General features: G+C 31.2%; 2 protein-coding genes across 4 annotated transcripts in view; one reads left to right on the forward strand and one right to left on the reverse strand.

The window, feature by feature from the left end:
• The first annotated feature begins 7847 nt into the window (after positions 1 to 7847).
• Positions 7848 to 14966, forward strand: LOC123010314 (apolipoprotein D). Its single transcript, XM_044407113.1, has 3 exons — positions 7848 to 8057; positions 8204 to 8432; positions 14506 to 14966. The coding sequence occupies exons 1-3, from the start codon at positions 7935 to 7937 to the stop codon at positions 14820 to 14822; spliced, it is 669 nt and encodes a 222-aa protein (XP_044263048.1). The 5' UTR covers positions 7848 to 7934; the 3' UTR covers positions 14823 to 14966.
• The window catches only part of LOC123010312 (WD repeat-containing protein 44), a 12387-nt gene continuing 11287 nt past the window's right edge, over positions 14872 to 15971 (reverse strand). For 2 of the 3 annotated variants that reach the window (XM_044407105.1, XM_044407104.1), the window contains one exon: positions 14872 to 15143. In XM_044407105.1, the coding sequence (XP_044263040.1) occupies positions 14973 to 15143 (171 nt within the window). In that variant the 3' untranslated portion in view covers positions 14872 to 14972. The remainder of the gene's footprint in view (positions 15144 to 15971) is intronic. The other variant, XM_044407107.1, reaches the window with a different exon arrangement.

Here is a 15971-nt window from a genome sequence, read left to right on the forward strand (position 1 = left end):
AAACACCATGCGGAGCGCCGAACGAGGGCCCCACCAGCCGCCGGAAGACCGCCTCCTGACCCAGACACGGCTTGTACAGTTATTCCATCTCGCCCCGTCTTCTCGCCTATTTTCAGACGTAAGTAGGTAAATAATGCGAAACATCTCCGCCGCACCTGTGCAACGATGAATTCGCAAGGGGGCTTTCGGGAAGGCACCACTCCCGGAAAAGCCCAATTCGAAATCTCATCCTTCAATGAAAAACTAAATAAGAGGCATTAGGTGGGCCCAATTACCATCTCGTGCTCGGAAAAACAATGAAATAAATCAGGTTTTGTGGTTCTCTAGGACTAGAAGAGTGATGGTCCGATGGTTATCTCTAATGGTACAAAAGGAACAAGAAAAGTTGATAATTTAAGAATAATAAGTGTGTTGTTGATGCTACAATAGTGTGTAATGAATAACATTAATGGATTTCATTATGTGTGTAAATTGCTTTGAATGGATGCTTAGAGTAACGAGTAATGTCGATTTCTAAGCTACTTTTCTGGTTGAACATGCTACTTTTAGTACGAATAGCAAAAAAATGGGGAACTTAAAATCTCAAATTCTACCTAATTAATCTAGTACATGAAGAAGTTTTTACAATTTCAAAATATCTAACCGTTTTTACAGTTTTCAGAAAAAAACAAGTTTTCTAGAATTAGGAGTATTAAAGTTGCTTTGTGTAGTATTAGCAATATTATTGATGATCGTTTAAATTTTTAACTAACAATCAAAAAATAAATAATGATAATACCATTTATTTATATTTTGTAACGTAGCCTAATTTGATTGAATTATGTGGTATGAGGAAAGAAAATTAGACTCGTACTACTAGGTAATAAGAAAGTATTTTCCCATTTATGAATAAATGAATTTATTGTTTTGCTGTTAAGAAAGAAACAACTTTTGCTAACTTTTAAACTACTCGGATTTTTCCGGTAGATTTTCTGGAATATTTTACATACTTAAAATCCAAAAGAAATTTTAATTGAGAAACTAAGTTATTTCGAAAAATAAAAGTATAAAGATGTCCGGAACAAAAGTGGGAAGATTTCTTTGGGTGTTTTTCTAGGTCAAAATAAGAAAAAATATTCCTATGGATCTATGTCCGGAAATGCTTCGTGAAGGAGCTAGAGCCTCAGAAAATGGGGGGCAAAATGTATTTTTCCAAAAAGGAGATTTTGCTTTTTACTGTGCACCGGATAGAGGCGTCTATAATTTATTCGATATAACGTGAAAACAGTTTACACGGGCAGATTTAGCAGATTTTTTCGATTTTTTGTGTGTGATGTGGATTTTATCTTTCCAAAGCATTTTAAATTTTCATTTAAAAACAAATTTTTTACAATTAATGATAATCGAGAAAATTGCGGGTAGTTTATCCGAAACTCGCAAAATTTAAAAAGACAAATTTTAATAATAATAATAATAATTATAATAATAATAAAGCGGCTTTATTAAATTGAACGTACAAGTAAATACAACTCGAGAGGAGAAGTCTAGTATCTGCTATTCATACTTAACCCCCCTTAACAAAAAAAAAAGAAAAACAAAAAATTGCATTACAGTAACTAAAATTAAGAAAAACTATTTAAGTAGAAATAACGGGAATTAAAACAATAAGAAAATAACAAAAAGCAAAAGTACAAAACTAGAAGTTCAAAAAATGTATTTTTATTTTTTTGCGAAAATTGTTCATTGAAAGTTTTTCTTTAAACAAATGAGAAGAATTATATAACTTTATTGTATTGTAGGAGAGAGATCTTTTAAATATTGCTGTTTTAAACTTTGGTAATGACAGGTCAGCAATATTACGAACAGAAACTTGATGACAACTTTTTCTCGAATAAAATGTTTCACCGAGATAGGATGGTGAAGCAGTAATAAACATTTTATACGGGGTCATTATAAATGTTTGTAACAACTAGTGGGCGTAGTGGCGCAGCTAAAGCATAGCGCACAGCCACCTACGATGGTACAATAATTTATAATGATCCCGTATATGAACACTGACAAGAAATAATTGTATATTTGGTCCACCGGCAGCCAACCAAGTTTTTTGATATTTGAGATACATGGTCAAATTTTCTTAATTTGTAAATAAAACGAGAGCACGAATTTTTTTTGTAATTTATATTTAGATTGATAATGTAAAAATGAATAATAAATAATGAGACCATAATTAAGGTTGGAAAGCACCAATGATTCGCATAGCTTTTTTTCGGAGTTTAAAATTCAAAATGTGATAATTGGAATATAACATTTTTAAAATAAATAGGACCTCTTACAACCAAGTTGACATGTTCTCTAAATCGTAATTCCGAATCCATTATAATTCCAAAAATTTTTACACTGATTGGGAAACTTATTTCCACATTACCAATTTTGAGATAAATTTCCGAGTTGATTTTTTTATTTCTTGTGGAAATGCAAATTGATGAACATTTACTCAAATTTAAATTTAAACCAATGCTTTTAAACAATAAGAAAATTTCATTTAGATCTTGATTAATAAAATTGCAAGCTCGTTCTACGTCGTCAGGGTCAAAATGATAATACAACTGTGTATCATCTACAAAAGTTAACATATTTTACCGATTCTAATGTTTCTGTGCTATCTATTAAAAATAGAAGTGGTCCCAAAATTGAACCCTGCGGAACTCCGGATGTAATATTTCCTGTTCTTGATTGTGAGAGACCTATAGTAACAATTTGTTTCCTATTAGTAAGATACGAATTAAAAAAAAATGAAATGTTGTCAAAACTATAAAAAGATAATTTTGCACATAAAAGTGAGTGGTCTAACGTGTCAAATGCTTTAGAAAAATCCAACAATGTCACAATGATGGCATCACCTTTATCCAAAGCTCTAAAGCAATCATCAAGAATTTTTCCGAGGGCAGTACTATAATTTTTTCGATATCCTGATTGTTTATTCGTAATAATACCTTCAGAAACAACACAATTATAAACCTGTAAAATGACTTTTTATAAAATTTTTGATAATGCGGGTAATATTCTAATGGGTCTTAAGTCAGAGTATACAGCGGGATTTTTAATTTTGGGTAAAGGACGCACCAAATCAGTTTTCCACATTTCTGGATAATATCCAATCTCAATACAGCAGTTGACAATATGGAGTAATCAATATGGGTGAACATAATTTCAACATCTTTGCTGAAATGTTGTCAACACCAAGAGCATTTGATTTTAAATCATTAATTATCTGTTGGACTTCATCAATAGAAGCGAGATGAAGACGAAAAGCATTGTTTACGTTAAATTTTTTACCTTCAAGCAAAAATGTCACATTAGCACAATTATTTGGCATACTAAACACTGACAAAAAGTAATTATTGACATCATCAACATTAAAGTTGAATATATCAATGTTAACTTTTTTTCCTGATTTGATGTTTAAATTACGTAAATCTATCTAATTTTTTACTGCATTACATCTACTTGAATTTAAATTTTAACCAGTGCTTTTAGACAATAAGAAAATTTCATTTAGATCTTGATTAATAAAATAATTTCGTATCCTAGTGTGGTACTTTCGTAATTTTTTGGTTGTAGACCAATTAAAATGGGTCACAGTCTCCAAAAATTTCTAGTCCACACCGAAATCGTTCAGACAGTTTAAAAAACCCGTCTGATTGCGCATCTCGCAACTAGACATCCTCCTCTTTCTCCATCTGTAACGATTTCATAACATGCAGGTTTAATAGATTATGCGCGTGTAGGACGTGACAATTATATACTTTAGGTAAAGCGTCTAATTTACGAGGATATTAGCGATCCAAGTGCGCATTCCTCGTCCCACTTACCGCATCTCTCTTCTCCATCGACAATACCATCAGCTCGGATGCAAATCGCAACGAGGCCATCCAGCAATTAGCCAAATTCCGGACTTTTCCGGACGCGCCGAAAATTGCACCGAATCTGCCGTTAGATTAACAATTCGCGCCGAAAGACCAGCTGATGGAGGCCCAAGTCAAGGTCAGGCAGCATTCCACCGATGAACCTCCTTACTGACCCACTATTTTCACTTCCTGCTAGTCGGACAGACGAAGAGGCGCCCTTCTGGACGAGTAATGAATGAAGACCGAATTCGGGTCATGTGTCAATTAAAAATAAAGACGTCGAATTATGCTGATAATGGAAGATGAGGTCCGCATCATGCTCTGAAAACTAGCATAAGCACGATCGATTCGTTTTACGATTAATTAAACTAATTTTATTTAAAGTAATTAATTTTGAAAAAGTAGTCAATGCATTCACTATCAGGATCTGTAATCATTCCAGGTGTTAAGCGTGCAAGAATCGATAAATCCATGAAAATAAAAATTGGTCCTACTTTTTACTTACCCAGAGTTTATAAAACAGTTTTTACAACTATTGTTTTTAAAATTACCGTAATTATTTGTACAAGATTTAAAAAAAAAAAATTATGTGAAGAATGTCTATTATTATTAAAAATTTACATTTTTTGAAAGTTACATCTAATTTAGAAAACTTTGAAAAACTACATCAGCTTCGTTGTCTGAAATGGGAAATAAAGAGATTTTGGGATGTTTTCACTGTGAAAACTAGTTTAAAATTATTATTAATGAATTATTAATATATTAAAAAATTTAACGTATATAACCAAGAACGAATCTTTAGACAAAGAACCTCTATTACTAGTATTATTTTAATTTTAGATTAGTCTTAGATCTAAAAAACGTCTTGATAAACATGTTTGAAAACAAGAGATATTTTTATACTTAATTGTTTCATTAATTTCTTTAATATTTTGTACTATAGTTCAGTTCAGTTCCAATAAAAAACATTTTTTTCAAAACATTTTAAAATTCACTGGTTGTAAAAGAAAAATTGGTTGAGATTGGCAAAAAATTCAAAAGTATTTTAAAAATTGGATCTAAATATTAGGAAAAATTTGATCGAGAAAAAACGTAAAGAAGTGTTTAAAAAAAGTTACTTAAGAGCTTTTATAATAATTAATTTTCTCTCTAAAGTGATTTTTTTAAAAGTCTGGAAATTTTGATAAGCATTGTTTGAAAAGTCGTAATGATCAAGCTAAGCCATACGTTGTTTAGTCTTTCCTAATATTTTTGAAACCAATGTTATCAAATTGTGAAAAGTGTCACAGCTTTTGTTTTGCAAAATTTGAATTTTAGATCGGTCACCTTTCCTAATTTCTCAAATTTATGTTTTTTTTTTCTAAATTATGCGCCGTCTCAAGTTACATTTCTCCGTCGCGGCTTGTATATGCAAATTCGTCTTTTAATTTCATTCATGTGCGTAAATTATGTGTGAACCTGGTATCTTCAATGAAAGTGGGTAATAAAGATCGCAATCTGAGTAATTTTTCGAGGTAGAGTACCAAAAACGAATCAATTAAGCATCTAATTGCTTAGAAAGACAAAGGTGTGACCAGCACTTAAGTGAAGAGGACCACCCATTACCATCAGCTTTCGTCGATCACACAGGTGTCGTTTGTGACATATTTCATGCTCGTTAACACCTTATGGTGTATGAAATTTGATTTTTGCGTTGAAAGTTGGCAGGAAATGGAGCAAAAAGTAGTGGAAATGATTGGATTAGAACAATTTGCTACGAGTTTGAGGAATTTTCGGTGGCCGAGCCTTCGAGGTCATTGAAAACTCGTCTAAACTCATCGTCAATTTGTGGTCGACACGCTGACACATATTCTTATTACATAAAAAGCGATTAGTTTGATAGTTTGGTAAATGCGTGACAAAGGATGCAATAACACATTTACCATATGTCTGAGGTGCTAGTGAATGACTGGGAGAAGCATTCAGAGCGGAAGAAGAGCTCGACTCTATTAAGTTCAATGCTGCATTAGTCTGTTTACGTAATCAATTCTCAAATTTGAGAGCAAGTAGAGCTTTGGAAATCTCCAACTTTAACATTTCTGGAAAGCAAGAAGTTACAATCATGTAGTGGCGGAAGAGCTTCATTTTGGTCAGTCGAACACGTTCAAGAAATTAAAAGAAGGCCAAGGTTTCGACACACCCAATATAGTAATGCCGACACGAAGACTCGATGGCCAAAATTACGTGAACTTCCTTCCTAATGACGACGTGTGGGTTTTATGGACGACCTCACGATTCGATTACGGTTTTGGGGCCGAAGGCGACGGGAAAATTTCGGATTTAGCACACTTTTTTAGATATTACTTTTTAGATTATATCGTTATCTTTATTTAGAGCAGAAGAAAATCTTTGAGTGTTTTCCAAATAAATAAGTAACAAAAGTATTAAAGGGAAGAATCCTAAAAATTTAATTACAATTTTTTGATTAATTGACGACTTTTTTAAAATATGAATTTTTTGAAACATGGAACAAAACAACATTTCTGAAGAAAAAACTTCAATAGCAGAAGTAGCCAGAAGTTAAAAAAAAACAAAATTTCAATTCATAAATTTTGAAAAAGTCTTGTATTTGCACCTTGTTTACACTTTTTATTCTAATAAACCTACATTAACCACTTTTATATTTTTTCACTGTTGTTTATTATTTTTTTATACCTACTACACAAAAAATTATATACATAATTATTAATTACGAAAATACTGAGAAATATAGTTTTCACGTTGAAAAATTACAGTTTTTAAATTGTTCTAAAATGCTGAATTCAGCAAAAATAGAGAAAAGAAATTCAAAAAGATTCTTTTTATGTTAAACAACGTACAACAACGCCCATTCTACAATGTAACACTCAAGATTTTTGTTGAATCTGCAAAACAAAAACAAAAAATTATTGCGAAAACGTTTTACTGGTTCACTTTACTGAACTATCTCAAACTATGAAAAAGTTTTCTTTGTGGTCAAATTATTCGATGATGAATTCATTTTAAATTAAAATGTAACAAAAATTCACTATGTTTTTAATATCAATATAAACTCAAAATCGTAGATAATATTAATGAGTGTAATAAATGGTTATTTTCTTGGTATTATTTTATTCGTGAAAAAAGCAAAAATCAAAAGTACGTAAAAGTAAAAATGCCTAGAAGTAAGACTAAAACTTTTATGCTTAGGCGTAAAAGTAAATCTTATACTTCTGTCATCTAATCACAAAAATGCCACTTTTAAAAAATCTTCTCTGTTAGAAAAAAAATGCAAAGTTAAGACACAAAAAAAAACATGTTTTTTCTTAAGTCCAAAAGGAGAAAAGTAATTTAAAGGAATCTTAGTGAATGAAAAGAAATAGTTCCTAAATAAGTATTGATAATAAAATCGGGAAACTGCATTTTACAACTGAATCAGGTTTAAAAAACCTACTTAACTAAAAAATAATTCTGTTAGAAAGAAAAAAAATGCAAAGTTAAGACATAAAAAAAACTTGTCTTTTTAAGTCCAAAAGGAGAAAAGTAATTAAAAATAATCTTAGTGAAAAGAAGTAGTTCCTAAATAAAAAAAGCAGAAAACTATACTTTTACAACTGAATCAGTTATAAAAAACCTACTTAACTGAGAAATTTAATAAAGTGAATTCTTATCAATACTAAGAAAACTCGTAATAAAGATTAATTTATCACTTTGTGTCTCGTTTAAACATTCGGTCGGCTTTCCTTGACCCAGCCTGAAGAATCCATTGAAATGAACAAAAGATGCAAATTTTAACCTAATGCCAAACAAATGCAAATCGCTTAGGCATCAACCGGAACCAACGATTCAAATTTCAACAATTAACTAACAATGCCTAATAAGCAATAATCCCCAATTACGTATTCATGCAAGTACCTAGATTCTCATTTCCAACTGTGTTACCCAATTTCGACAAACAGCCACACCAAATTCGCCCACTTTTGCGATAAGCTATCTCTTGAAACGGAAGCAAAGACAACAACAAATGACCAAACTCTAGTCCATCACAAAATGAAGTTGTGCTCTGTTTTGCTTTTCCTGCTGGTCTCCTCCTGCTGGTCCTATCGCAAACGCCCCGAAGACAAAACCAAATGTCCCAACGTCAAAGCCATCAGGAACTTCGATTTGGAACAGGTGTGTACCTACGCGAAAACTGTTAGGAATTCCAGCGCTGACATCGATCTAATTTTTATTGTTTTCGAATTCTCGCAACGTCGCATTTTGCAATTTAAACGAAAAAACGGGACTGGCATACCCATGATGGAGTTTTCCGCTTGCAGATGATGGGACGATGGTACGTCATCCAGTACTATGCCAGTTCGGAAGAAGCGCTTTCGTACAGATGCATGAGGGCAGAGTTCAGCATGTCTCCCTTTTTGGCCGACGTCACCATGAATTTTACTTATAGTTTCACGGATGATCCGCTTAATGAGTTGCTGCTTGGGAACATCACGTGGACCATACCGAATCCGGGAGTGCCCTCACATTGGACGCATTCGGAGGACACGTGTTAGTGGTATTTAGGCACATTAGAGATGTTTGAGCGGTGATAAGGACCGGTTGAGTGGCCCCAAAGTATCTCTTCAAAAGTGGAAAAATCCCGTTTCAAAACGGAAACAAATTAGAAATTCGTTTTTTATTAAGTTAGGCAATGATTTTTTAAACGTCTTATTTATTCTTGAAATAGAAATAATAATAATAAAGCGGCTTTATTGTACGTACAACAAGTAAATACAACTCGGGAGGCGAAGTCTAGCATCTGCTATTCATACTTAACCCCCTTAACAAAAAAAAAAAGAAAAATGAAAAATTGCATTAAAGTTTAACTAAAATTAAGAAAAATTATTTAAGTAGAAATAACAGAAATTAAAATAATAAGAAAATAACAAAAAGCAAAAGTAAAAAACTAGAAGTTCAAAAAATTTATTTTTATTTTTTTGCAAAAATTGTTCACTGAAAGTTTTTCTTTAAACAAATGTGAAGAATTGTATAACTTTATTGTATTGTGGGAGAGAGATCTTTTAAATATTGCTGTTTTAAACTTTGGTAATGACAGGTCAGCACTATACAGGATGTTCGGTCCAAGTCGCCCACCTAAACTTACTTTTTTTTTCAGAAACTAAATTTTCCAGTAATACTATTCATTCCTGGCTTTCTTAGTAAATGCATCAAATTTTTTTGGCACATCCGATGTAGACGGAAATGCTACCAATTTAGTTTTTCAAATGGAACACCTATGTTTTTTTGCTCGAAACAATAATAATTGGCATGAAAAATACGGTAAACCACTATTTATTACATTTTACTTTACATAATGCACTCAGAAAACAATTTAAATTTTAGAATTTTATTAGCAAATTTTGCAACGTAGGCGGATTTTACCTGTCAAGGTATTCATGCAAAAAGCATTATGCTTCGATACCGTTTAATTGTTATTTTGACAAAGCCTAATTTGTCAATAAATCTTATTGATATCTTTAATAATGGATGATATTAATTACGACGAATTGGTAAATCAGCTTGAAGTGTTTTTTAAGTGCAATAAAAATAGAATTGAAGCTGAAAGACAGTTTAGAGAAAAATACTCAAATAGAGTTCACCCAAATCGTTGGAAATTTAGTCGAATTCAAAAACAACTGAGACGAACAGGTTCGCTTCTTAAAACTAAAAAACCTGTGGTTCTTAGTGAAGAACAAGAAAATGGAAATCTGAATGTTCTGTTATCAGTCGAAGAACATTCAAGAGTTTCCATAAGAGAACTCGCTCATCAACTGACAAATTAGATTTGTCAAACCAACAATTAAAATGTATCCAAGCATTTTTTTATTCACACCTTTCTTTTAAAATTAAAAGTCAGGCTACGCGACTAATATCCTTCTAAAATTCTAAGATTTAAGATGTTTTCTGATTGCATTGTGTTACGCAAAATGTAATAAATAGTGGTTTCGGCAACACCGGATATGCTAAAAAAATTTGATACATTTACTAACAAAGACAAGAATGAATATTATTACTTAAATATTTACTTTTTGAAATAGAGAAGTAAGTTTATGTGTTATCAGCCAGGGCGACTTGGACCGAACACCCTATATATTACGAACAGAAACTTAATGACAACTTTTTCTCGAATGAAATACTTAACAGAGATAGGGTGGTGAAGCAGTAATAAACATTTTAAATATGAACTCTGACAACTCTGGTCTACCGGCAGCCAACCAAGTTCTTTGATTTTTTGAGATACATGGTGAAATTTTCTTAATTTGTAAATAAAACGAGAGCACGAATTTTGTATTTTTTGTAATTTATATTTAGATTGATAATCTAAATATGAATAATAAATATTGAGACCATAATTAAGGTTGGAAAGCACCAATGACTCGCATAGTTTTTTTCGAATTTTACAATTCGAAATGTGATAATTGGAATATAACATTTTTAATAGAATATAAGACCTCTTTACAATCAAGTTGACATGTTCTCTAGATCGTAATTCCGAATCCATTATAATTCCAAGATTTTTTACACTGTTTGAGATACCTATTTCCATATTACCAATTTTGAGATTAATTTCCGAGTTGATTTTTTTATTTCTTGTGGAAATGCAAATTGATGAACATTTACTCAAACTTAAATTTAAACCAATCCTTTTATAGAATAAGAAAATTTCATTTAGATCTTGATTAATAAAATTGCAAGCTCGTTCTACATCGTCAGGGTCAAAATGATAATACAACTGTGTATCATCTGCAAAAGTTAACATATTTTACCGATTCTAATATTTCTGCGCTGTATATTAAAAATAGAAGTAGTCCCAAAATTGAACCCTGCGGAACACCGGATGTAATATTTCTTGCTCTTGATTCTGAGGGACCTATAGTAACAATTTGTTTCCTATTAGTAAGATACGAATTAAAAAAAATTGAAATGTAGTCAAAACCATAAAAAGTTAATTTTGCACATAAAAGTGAGTGTAATTGTAAACCTGTTTATAAATAACTTTTTCTAAAATTTTTGATAAGACGGGTAATATGCTAATGGGTCTTAAGTCAGAGCATGTAGTGGGATTTTTAATTTTGGGTAAAGGACGCACCAAATCAGTTTTCCACATTTCTAGATAATATCCAATCTCAAAACAGTAGTTGACAATATGAGTAATCAATATGGGTGAACATAATTTCAACATCTTTGCTGAAATGTTGTCAACTCCAGGAGCATTTGATTTTAAATCATAAATTATCTGTTGAACTTCATCAATAGAAGCGAGCTGAAGACGAAAAGAACTGTTTACGTTAAATTTTTTACCTTTAAGCAAAAATGTCGCAAATGACAAAAAAATTAACGAAAAAGACAATGGTAGAATTGGAATTGTAGCAAAAATGACATGTAATGTTTTGCATTATGCCGAGAGGGGCATCGGTTACGCTCACTTGATAAATCGCGACTTCTAATTAGTTAAAACGTGCAATATTTCATAAACCTAACTAATTATTGATAGAATACATTTACAAATTTTTCTAAATTTTTTTGATAATAATAGAGGCCGTAACAGTTTTCTGTGTTTTATGAATGCTTTCTGTTAATTTACCTATAAAGTTTTTACACTAAATTAATTTGTACCTGCTAGCGCATCAAACTTTGATATCACAATTACAAATTTTGACTTGGTTAGCTAAATAATCGCTTTTTTATTTAAACACAAACCAGACGCGTGATTTATGACTAAATGGTATAATTTACCAACAAAAGAATCATTTACTGGTAGCCAACCACTTTGAAGTCTCTTTTTGTTGTAAATCTTGGAATATTACCCCAATTACAGTTCCCCATTTACATCTAAATTTATGGTGGCACAAGTAGCAAGTCATAAATAAAAATAATTTTCAAAGTTAAGATGGAAAATTGCGTTGAATTCAAAATCTAATTGGTATTTTTTTTCTGATTTCGTAAACAATTACAGGAAGTGAATCTGCGTAGGTCAGTATAAAAATTAGACTGTAACTTTTTGGGAAAAAATTACTTTTTTTGGCTTTGTAAATAAAAAAATATCAAAAAATCATGAAATGTACCTTATTAATGCCCAGGTAAGTGTGAAAAATTTCACAATTTTATTTAATTAAAAGTGGGGATTTTTTTTCTGTGCGTAACCGATGCCCCACTTGGTACAAGGTGATTTTTAAAAAACGGAAGGGGCTGTAGAATGTTTAATTATTTCAAAAGTTACAAAAATAATTTAAATGGCTTTTAATATAGTATAAAAGCTGACAAATTTAGAATTCTTCTAAATGTCATGGTGCATTTTAGGTTATATTCAACTTTCTAATTTTAACTAGGGACCCAAACTTTTTTTTTTCATAAGTTGGAAAATATTAGTTTTCTTGACATATGCAATATGTTTTACTTTTTTACTAAAAACTATTGTTTAAAAAATATATCAAGGTTGAAAAAAAATAGTAAAACTTAATAAAATCAAGTTGCATGGTGTCAATAAAAAAGGAAACAAAATAAAATAAATTAATAACACTAAAGTAGATCTTTTTGTGATTTGCTATATTATTGTCATTTCTTATTAAAAATTTGAAAAAATATTGGCCGAATTTTCTTTTATTTGCTGCTTTCTGACATTACAATAATGGCATAGATTTTATTATCTGCTATTAATTTTTTGTAACTTTGACAACTTTTTTTAAACAATAATTTTTAATAAAAGTAGAACATATTGCACATGTCAGTACCAAAAAAAATTAATACCTTCCAAACTATGAAGAACAAAATTTTGATTCCAATTTAAAATTAGAAATTTGAATATAGTCCAAAATAGAATTTTGAAAAATTCTAAAATTGTCAGCTTATTCTATAGATGAGACAGTGGTAGCGCAGAGCGCCACCTGTCAAGTGTGTGGGGAATCTAGACCTTCACACCGGGGGCTGGGAATTTGCAAAGCAAATCTCCCAAAGCGCCCACCGGGAGAGGTAAACTTATTCTATATTAAAAGCCATTTAATTTATTTTTTAATTTTTGAAATCGGGTCACAATTAAAAATTCTACAGCGCCTGCCGTTTTTTAAAAATCACCCTATATGTATTAAAATTAGTGAAGTTGTCTTTCAAATATTAGGCAATAGGAGAAAAAGTTTTAGTCACATAACAAATTTTGTAATAGTATATTACGTTATTAGAAGTAAAAGTGATAGTTTATGTGACGAAGCTGTGTGACATAAATTCGCTTTTACACCAAATAACATATACTTTTTGTTCGGCAAACATATTCAAATCCAGAGTAAAGAGCAATACTATAATTAGTATAATTAGTAAGTAAAATGAACAAAATAATCAGAATTTGAGATTTTCGAAAGTGTTTATTAATTTAACTAGCGCAGTTAGTAGTGTAAAATGTCGCATGCTGATAATATACAGTGTAAGCAGCGAAAGAGGCAAAAAAGAGACAACACTGGTAAATGTCAATGTATGGTAAAAGTAAGAACGTTTAGGCACAAAAATAGAATTTTTTCTCCATGACTAAAAGGTAAAACTTTTACGTGTGAAATTCACTCATAAAAGTGGTCACTTGTGTGACATTTCCGGATAAAAAAGATTAATCTGTTGATTGATTTTTTTTGTAATTGGCGACAATGCCCTATTTGTCTCATTTTTAGTACCGAGAACTTATAAAATGGTCTAGTAGCAGTGTTAAACCGAGATAATAGTCCCAATTAGCAAATTGTTACATATGCAATTTTCTCTACCTCTCGGTTATAAAAACTCGATTTAAATCCAATTTGGATCAATCGATCATCTCAGATTTTCAGTCCCGTTACGAACGTGGCCACCGACGTCATTCAAAACTTGACGTGAAAGAGAGCTTTGTTTTATTTGATGAATGTAAATAAGATAGTAGAAATTGAATATTTGCGTTGTGACACAATTTTCCAAAAATAAATAATGGATTATTTTTAGATGGGTAGTAATAAAGCGATCAGTAAATAATTCAACTTTGATCAGTATAAAATGATAAATGATTAGTATTGAATTAATTTTTGCACAGTAAAAAATTAAAAATGATCAGTATAACATACTGCACAGTAAAAATAATAAATGCTAAGTCAAGCACGTACAGTGTTTTATTGTAATTGATTCAGTGAAAAAATCCAATTTGCATAGTAAAAATAATAAACGCTCAGTAACTTTAATCAAAATTAGTAAAACAACATAAAATTTAGAGAATTTTCAATCTTGGTTGCATAACAGTGTATGGCCCCTGCGCAAGAATGATTTTAGCAAGGGCTGGAAACTGTGCACAAATGGTAATCAGTCTAATCAGCCACTCTTTGCACTGCTGTGCTCCTGACACCACAGTTTTGTTTTTGAACGCTTTGTAAATGTGTGAATATTAAATTAATTAATTTTGCTATATATTCATTCACTATTTTTACTGTGCATTTATTATTTTTACTGTGCATTTATTATTTTTACTGTGCATTTATTATTTCTACTGTGCATTAATTTTTTTGCTGATTATTTTTACTGATCAAAAATACTTGTCGTTAAAATAATATACTGTGCATTTAATTTGTTCCCTTTTTAGATGAGGGTGTGTACAACACGTTTGTTTTGGATTCGGACTACACCTCTTGGGCCTTGCTACTCCACTGTGCCGAGAAATCTAAAGTCCCTCGTTACTTATCCAGCTTCATAATGAGTCGAGAACCAGTTCTCGGCGTCAACGTTATTTCTTATCTCCGAGATAAACTACCAAGATACGACATAGACCTATCTTACATGTTCGAAATGTCCCAAAATGACTGTAATTCGACGGTAATCACCTCGGACATACCTCCATCACTCGTGGCCAAGCGACTACCACCATCATTACGGCGACATCCCATGAAACATCACCATTAGGCAACCACGACATCACTTAACGGTACTTTACCATAAAAATAAACAAGTCTAGTTCTCAATTAGTGTGTATTAGAACTGGATAAAATAATGTACAATTTAAAAAAAATATAATACAATCGATCACAATTTAGTACTAAAAGTAAAGCTACTCTAAGTTTTCTTTATTTTGGTGTTTGACACCATTGCGGAAACGGGTAATGAGCTATGTTTAGGTTTCATTTTATTGATAAATACTTTGATGCAGCCGTTGAAGTCGGCCGAGATTAAGACATAACCCCCACAACCTTTGGTGTGTTGTTCCACCACCGGATCCTCCACCTGCTGCAACAAAATGCTGTTACTAATACTACGCTACTACAAAAAATTAAAGGAACAAAAATTTTTCCTACATTTTTTGGTGGTTTTTGAAAGGCTGTAATTCATCTAAAAATTGTCTAAAAAAACAACTGGAAATTTTAAGTTTCTAGTTTTGAGATCTTTTGGCAATTTTTTTTCTATGCTACGATTACCACGCAATCCTTAGTAATATCGTGAAAAAAATTCTAAATTTTCTTGTTTTTGTTTTTCGTTGGGATTTTTTTTTAGTTAAATCAATGCACCTTTAATACGTTTTTTTCATTTTCTCTTTACGTCAATTTGTAGCTAAGATATCTGACTTTAAATGAAAAAGAGGCCTTTTGTCTTTGATCATCGATACCTCAGCAACCAATGACCACAGAGAGAATATACATAAGAATAGTTTTAAAAACTGTCTTACAAGATTCTTTTATAATTTTTTCAAAAATTATTTTTTTTCAAACTCAACATTGATTTAAAGGAAAGAGAAAAAAGTAACTTTTTGGGTTGTTTTAGTAAATCAACCGCGTATTCACTAATATTGATGGGGAGAGTAATGTTTTTAGGTGTTTTTACAGCTCAATGTATCCCCCATTGCCCTGCTAATTTTTAAATCGATCCATCGAACCCTTTTCTCGGACTGATTGATCAAAGTTTTGCAAAGGAATTAAAGGAACAATTGCACATATTGTTTCTGATTATTGTCTATCTTCATCAAAATGAAAGACAATTTTTTTTCGACTTTGTTACAATTTTGCATTAGTTATTTCCTAAAAATAAAAAATTAAAGAAAATTTTTTTTTATTTTATTTG

Source organism: Tribolium madens, unplaced genomic scaffold, assembly GCF_015345945.1.
Source record: "Tribolium madens isolate multiple individuals breed KSU strain unplaced genomic scaffold, Tmad_KSU_1.1 Scaffold_7;HRSCAF=85;Tcas5.2_LG10, whole genome shotgun sequence".
In the NCBI taxonomy this organism is placed as follows: domain Eukaryota; kingdom Metazoa; phylum Arthropoda; class Insecta; order Coleoptera; family Tenebrionidae; genus Tribolium; species Tribolium madens.

Coding starts and splice junctions, on each gene's coding strand:
- LOC123010314 (XM_044407113.1), top strand. CDS start 7,935: ATGAAGTTGTGCTCTGTTTTGCTTTTCCTGCTGGTCTCCTCCTGCTGG. Junction 8,058..8,203: donor GGAACTTCGATTTGGAACAG/GTGTGTACCTAC, acceptor TTCCGCTTGCAG/ATGATGGGACGATGGTACGT. Junction 8,433..14,505: donor GACGCATTCGGAGGACACGT/GTTAGTGGTATT, acceptor TTCCCTTTTTAG/ATGAGGGTGTGTACAACACG.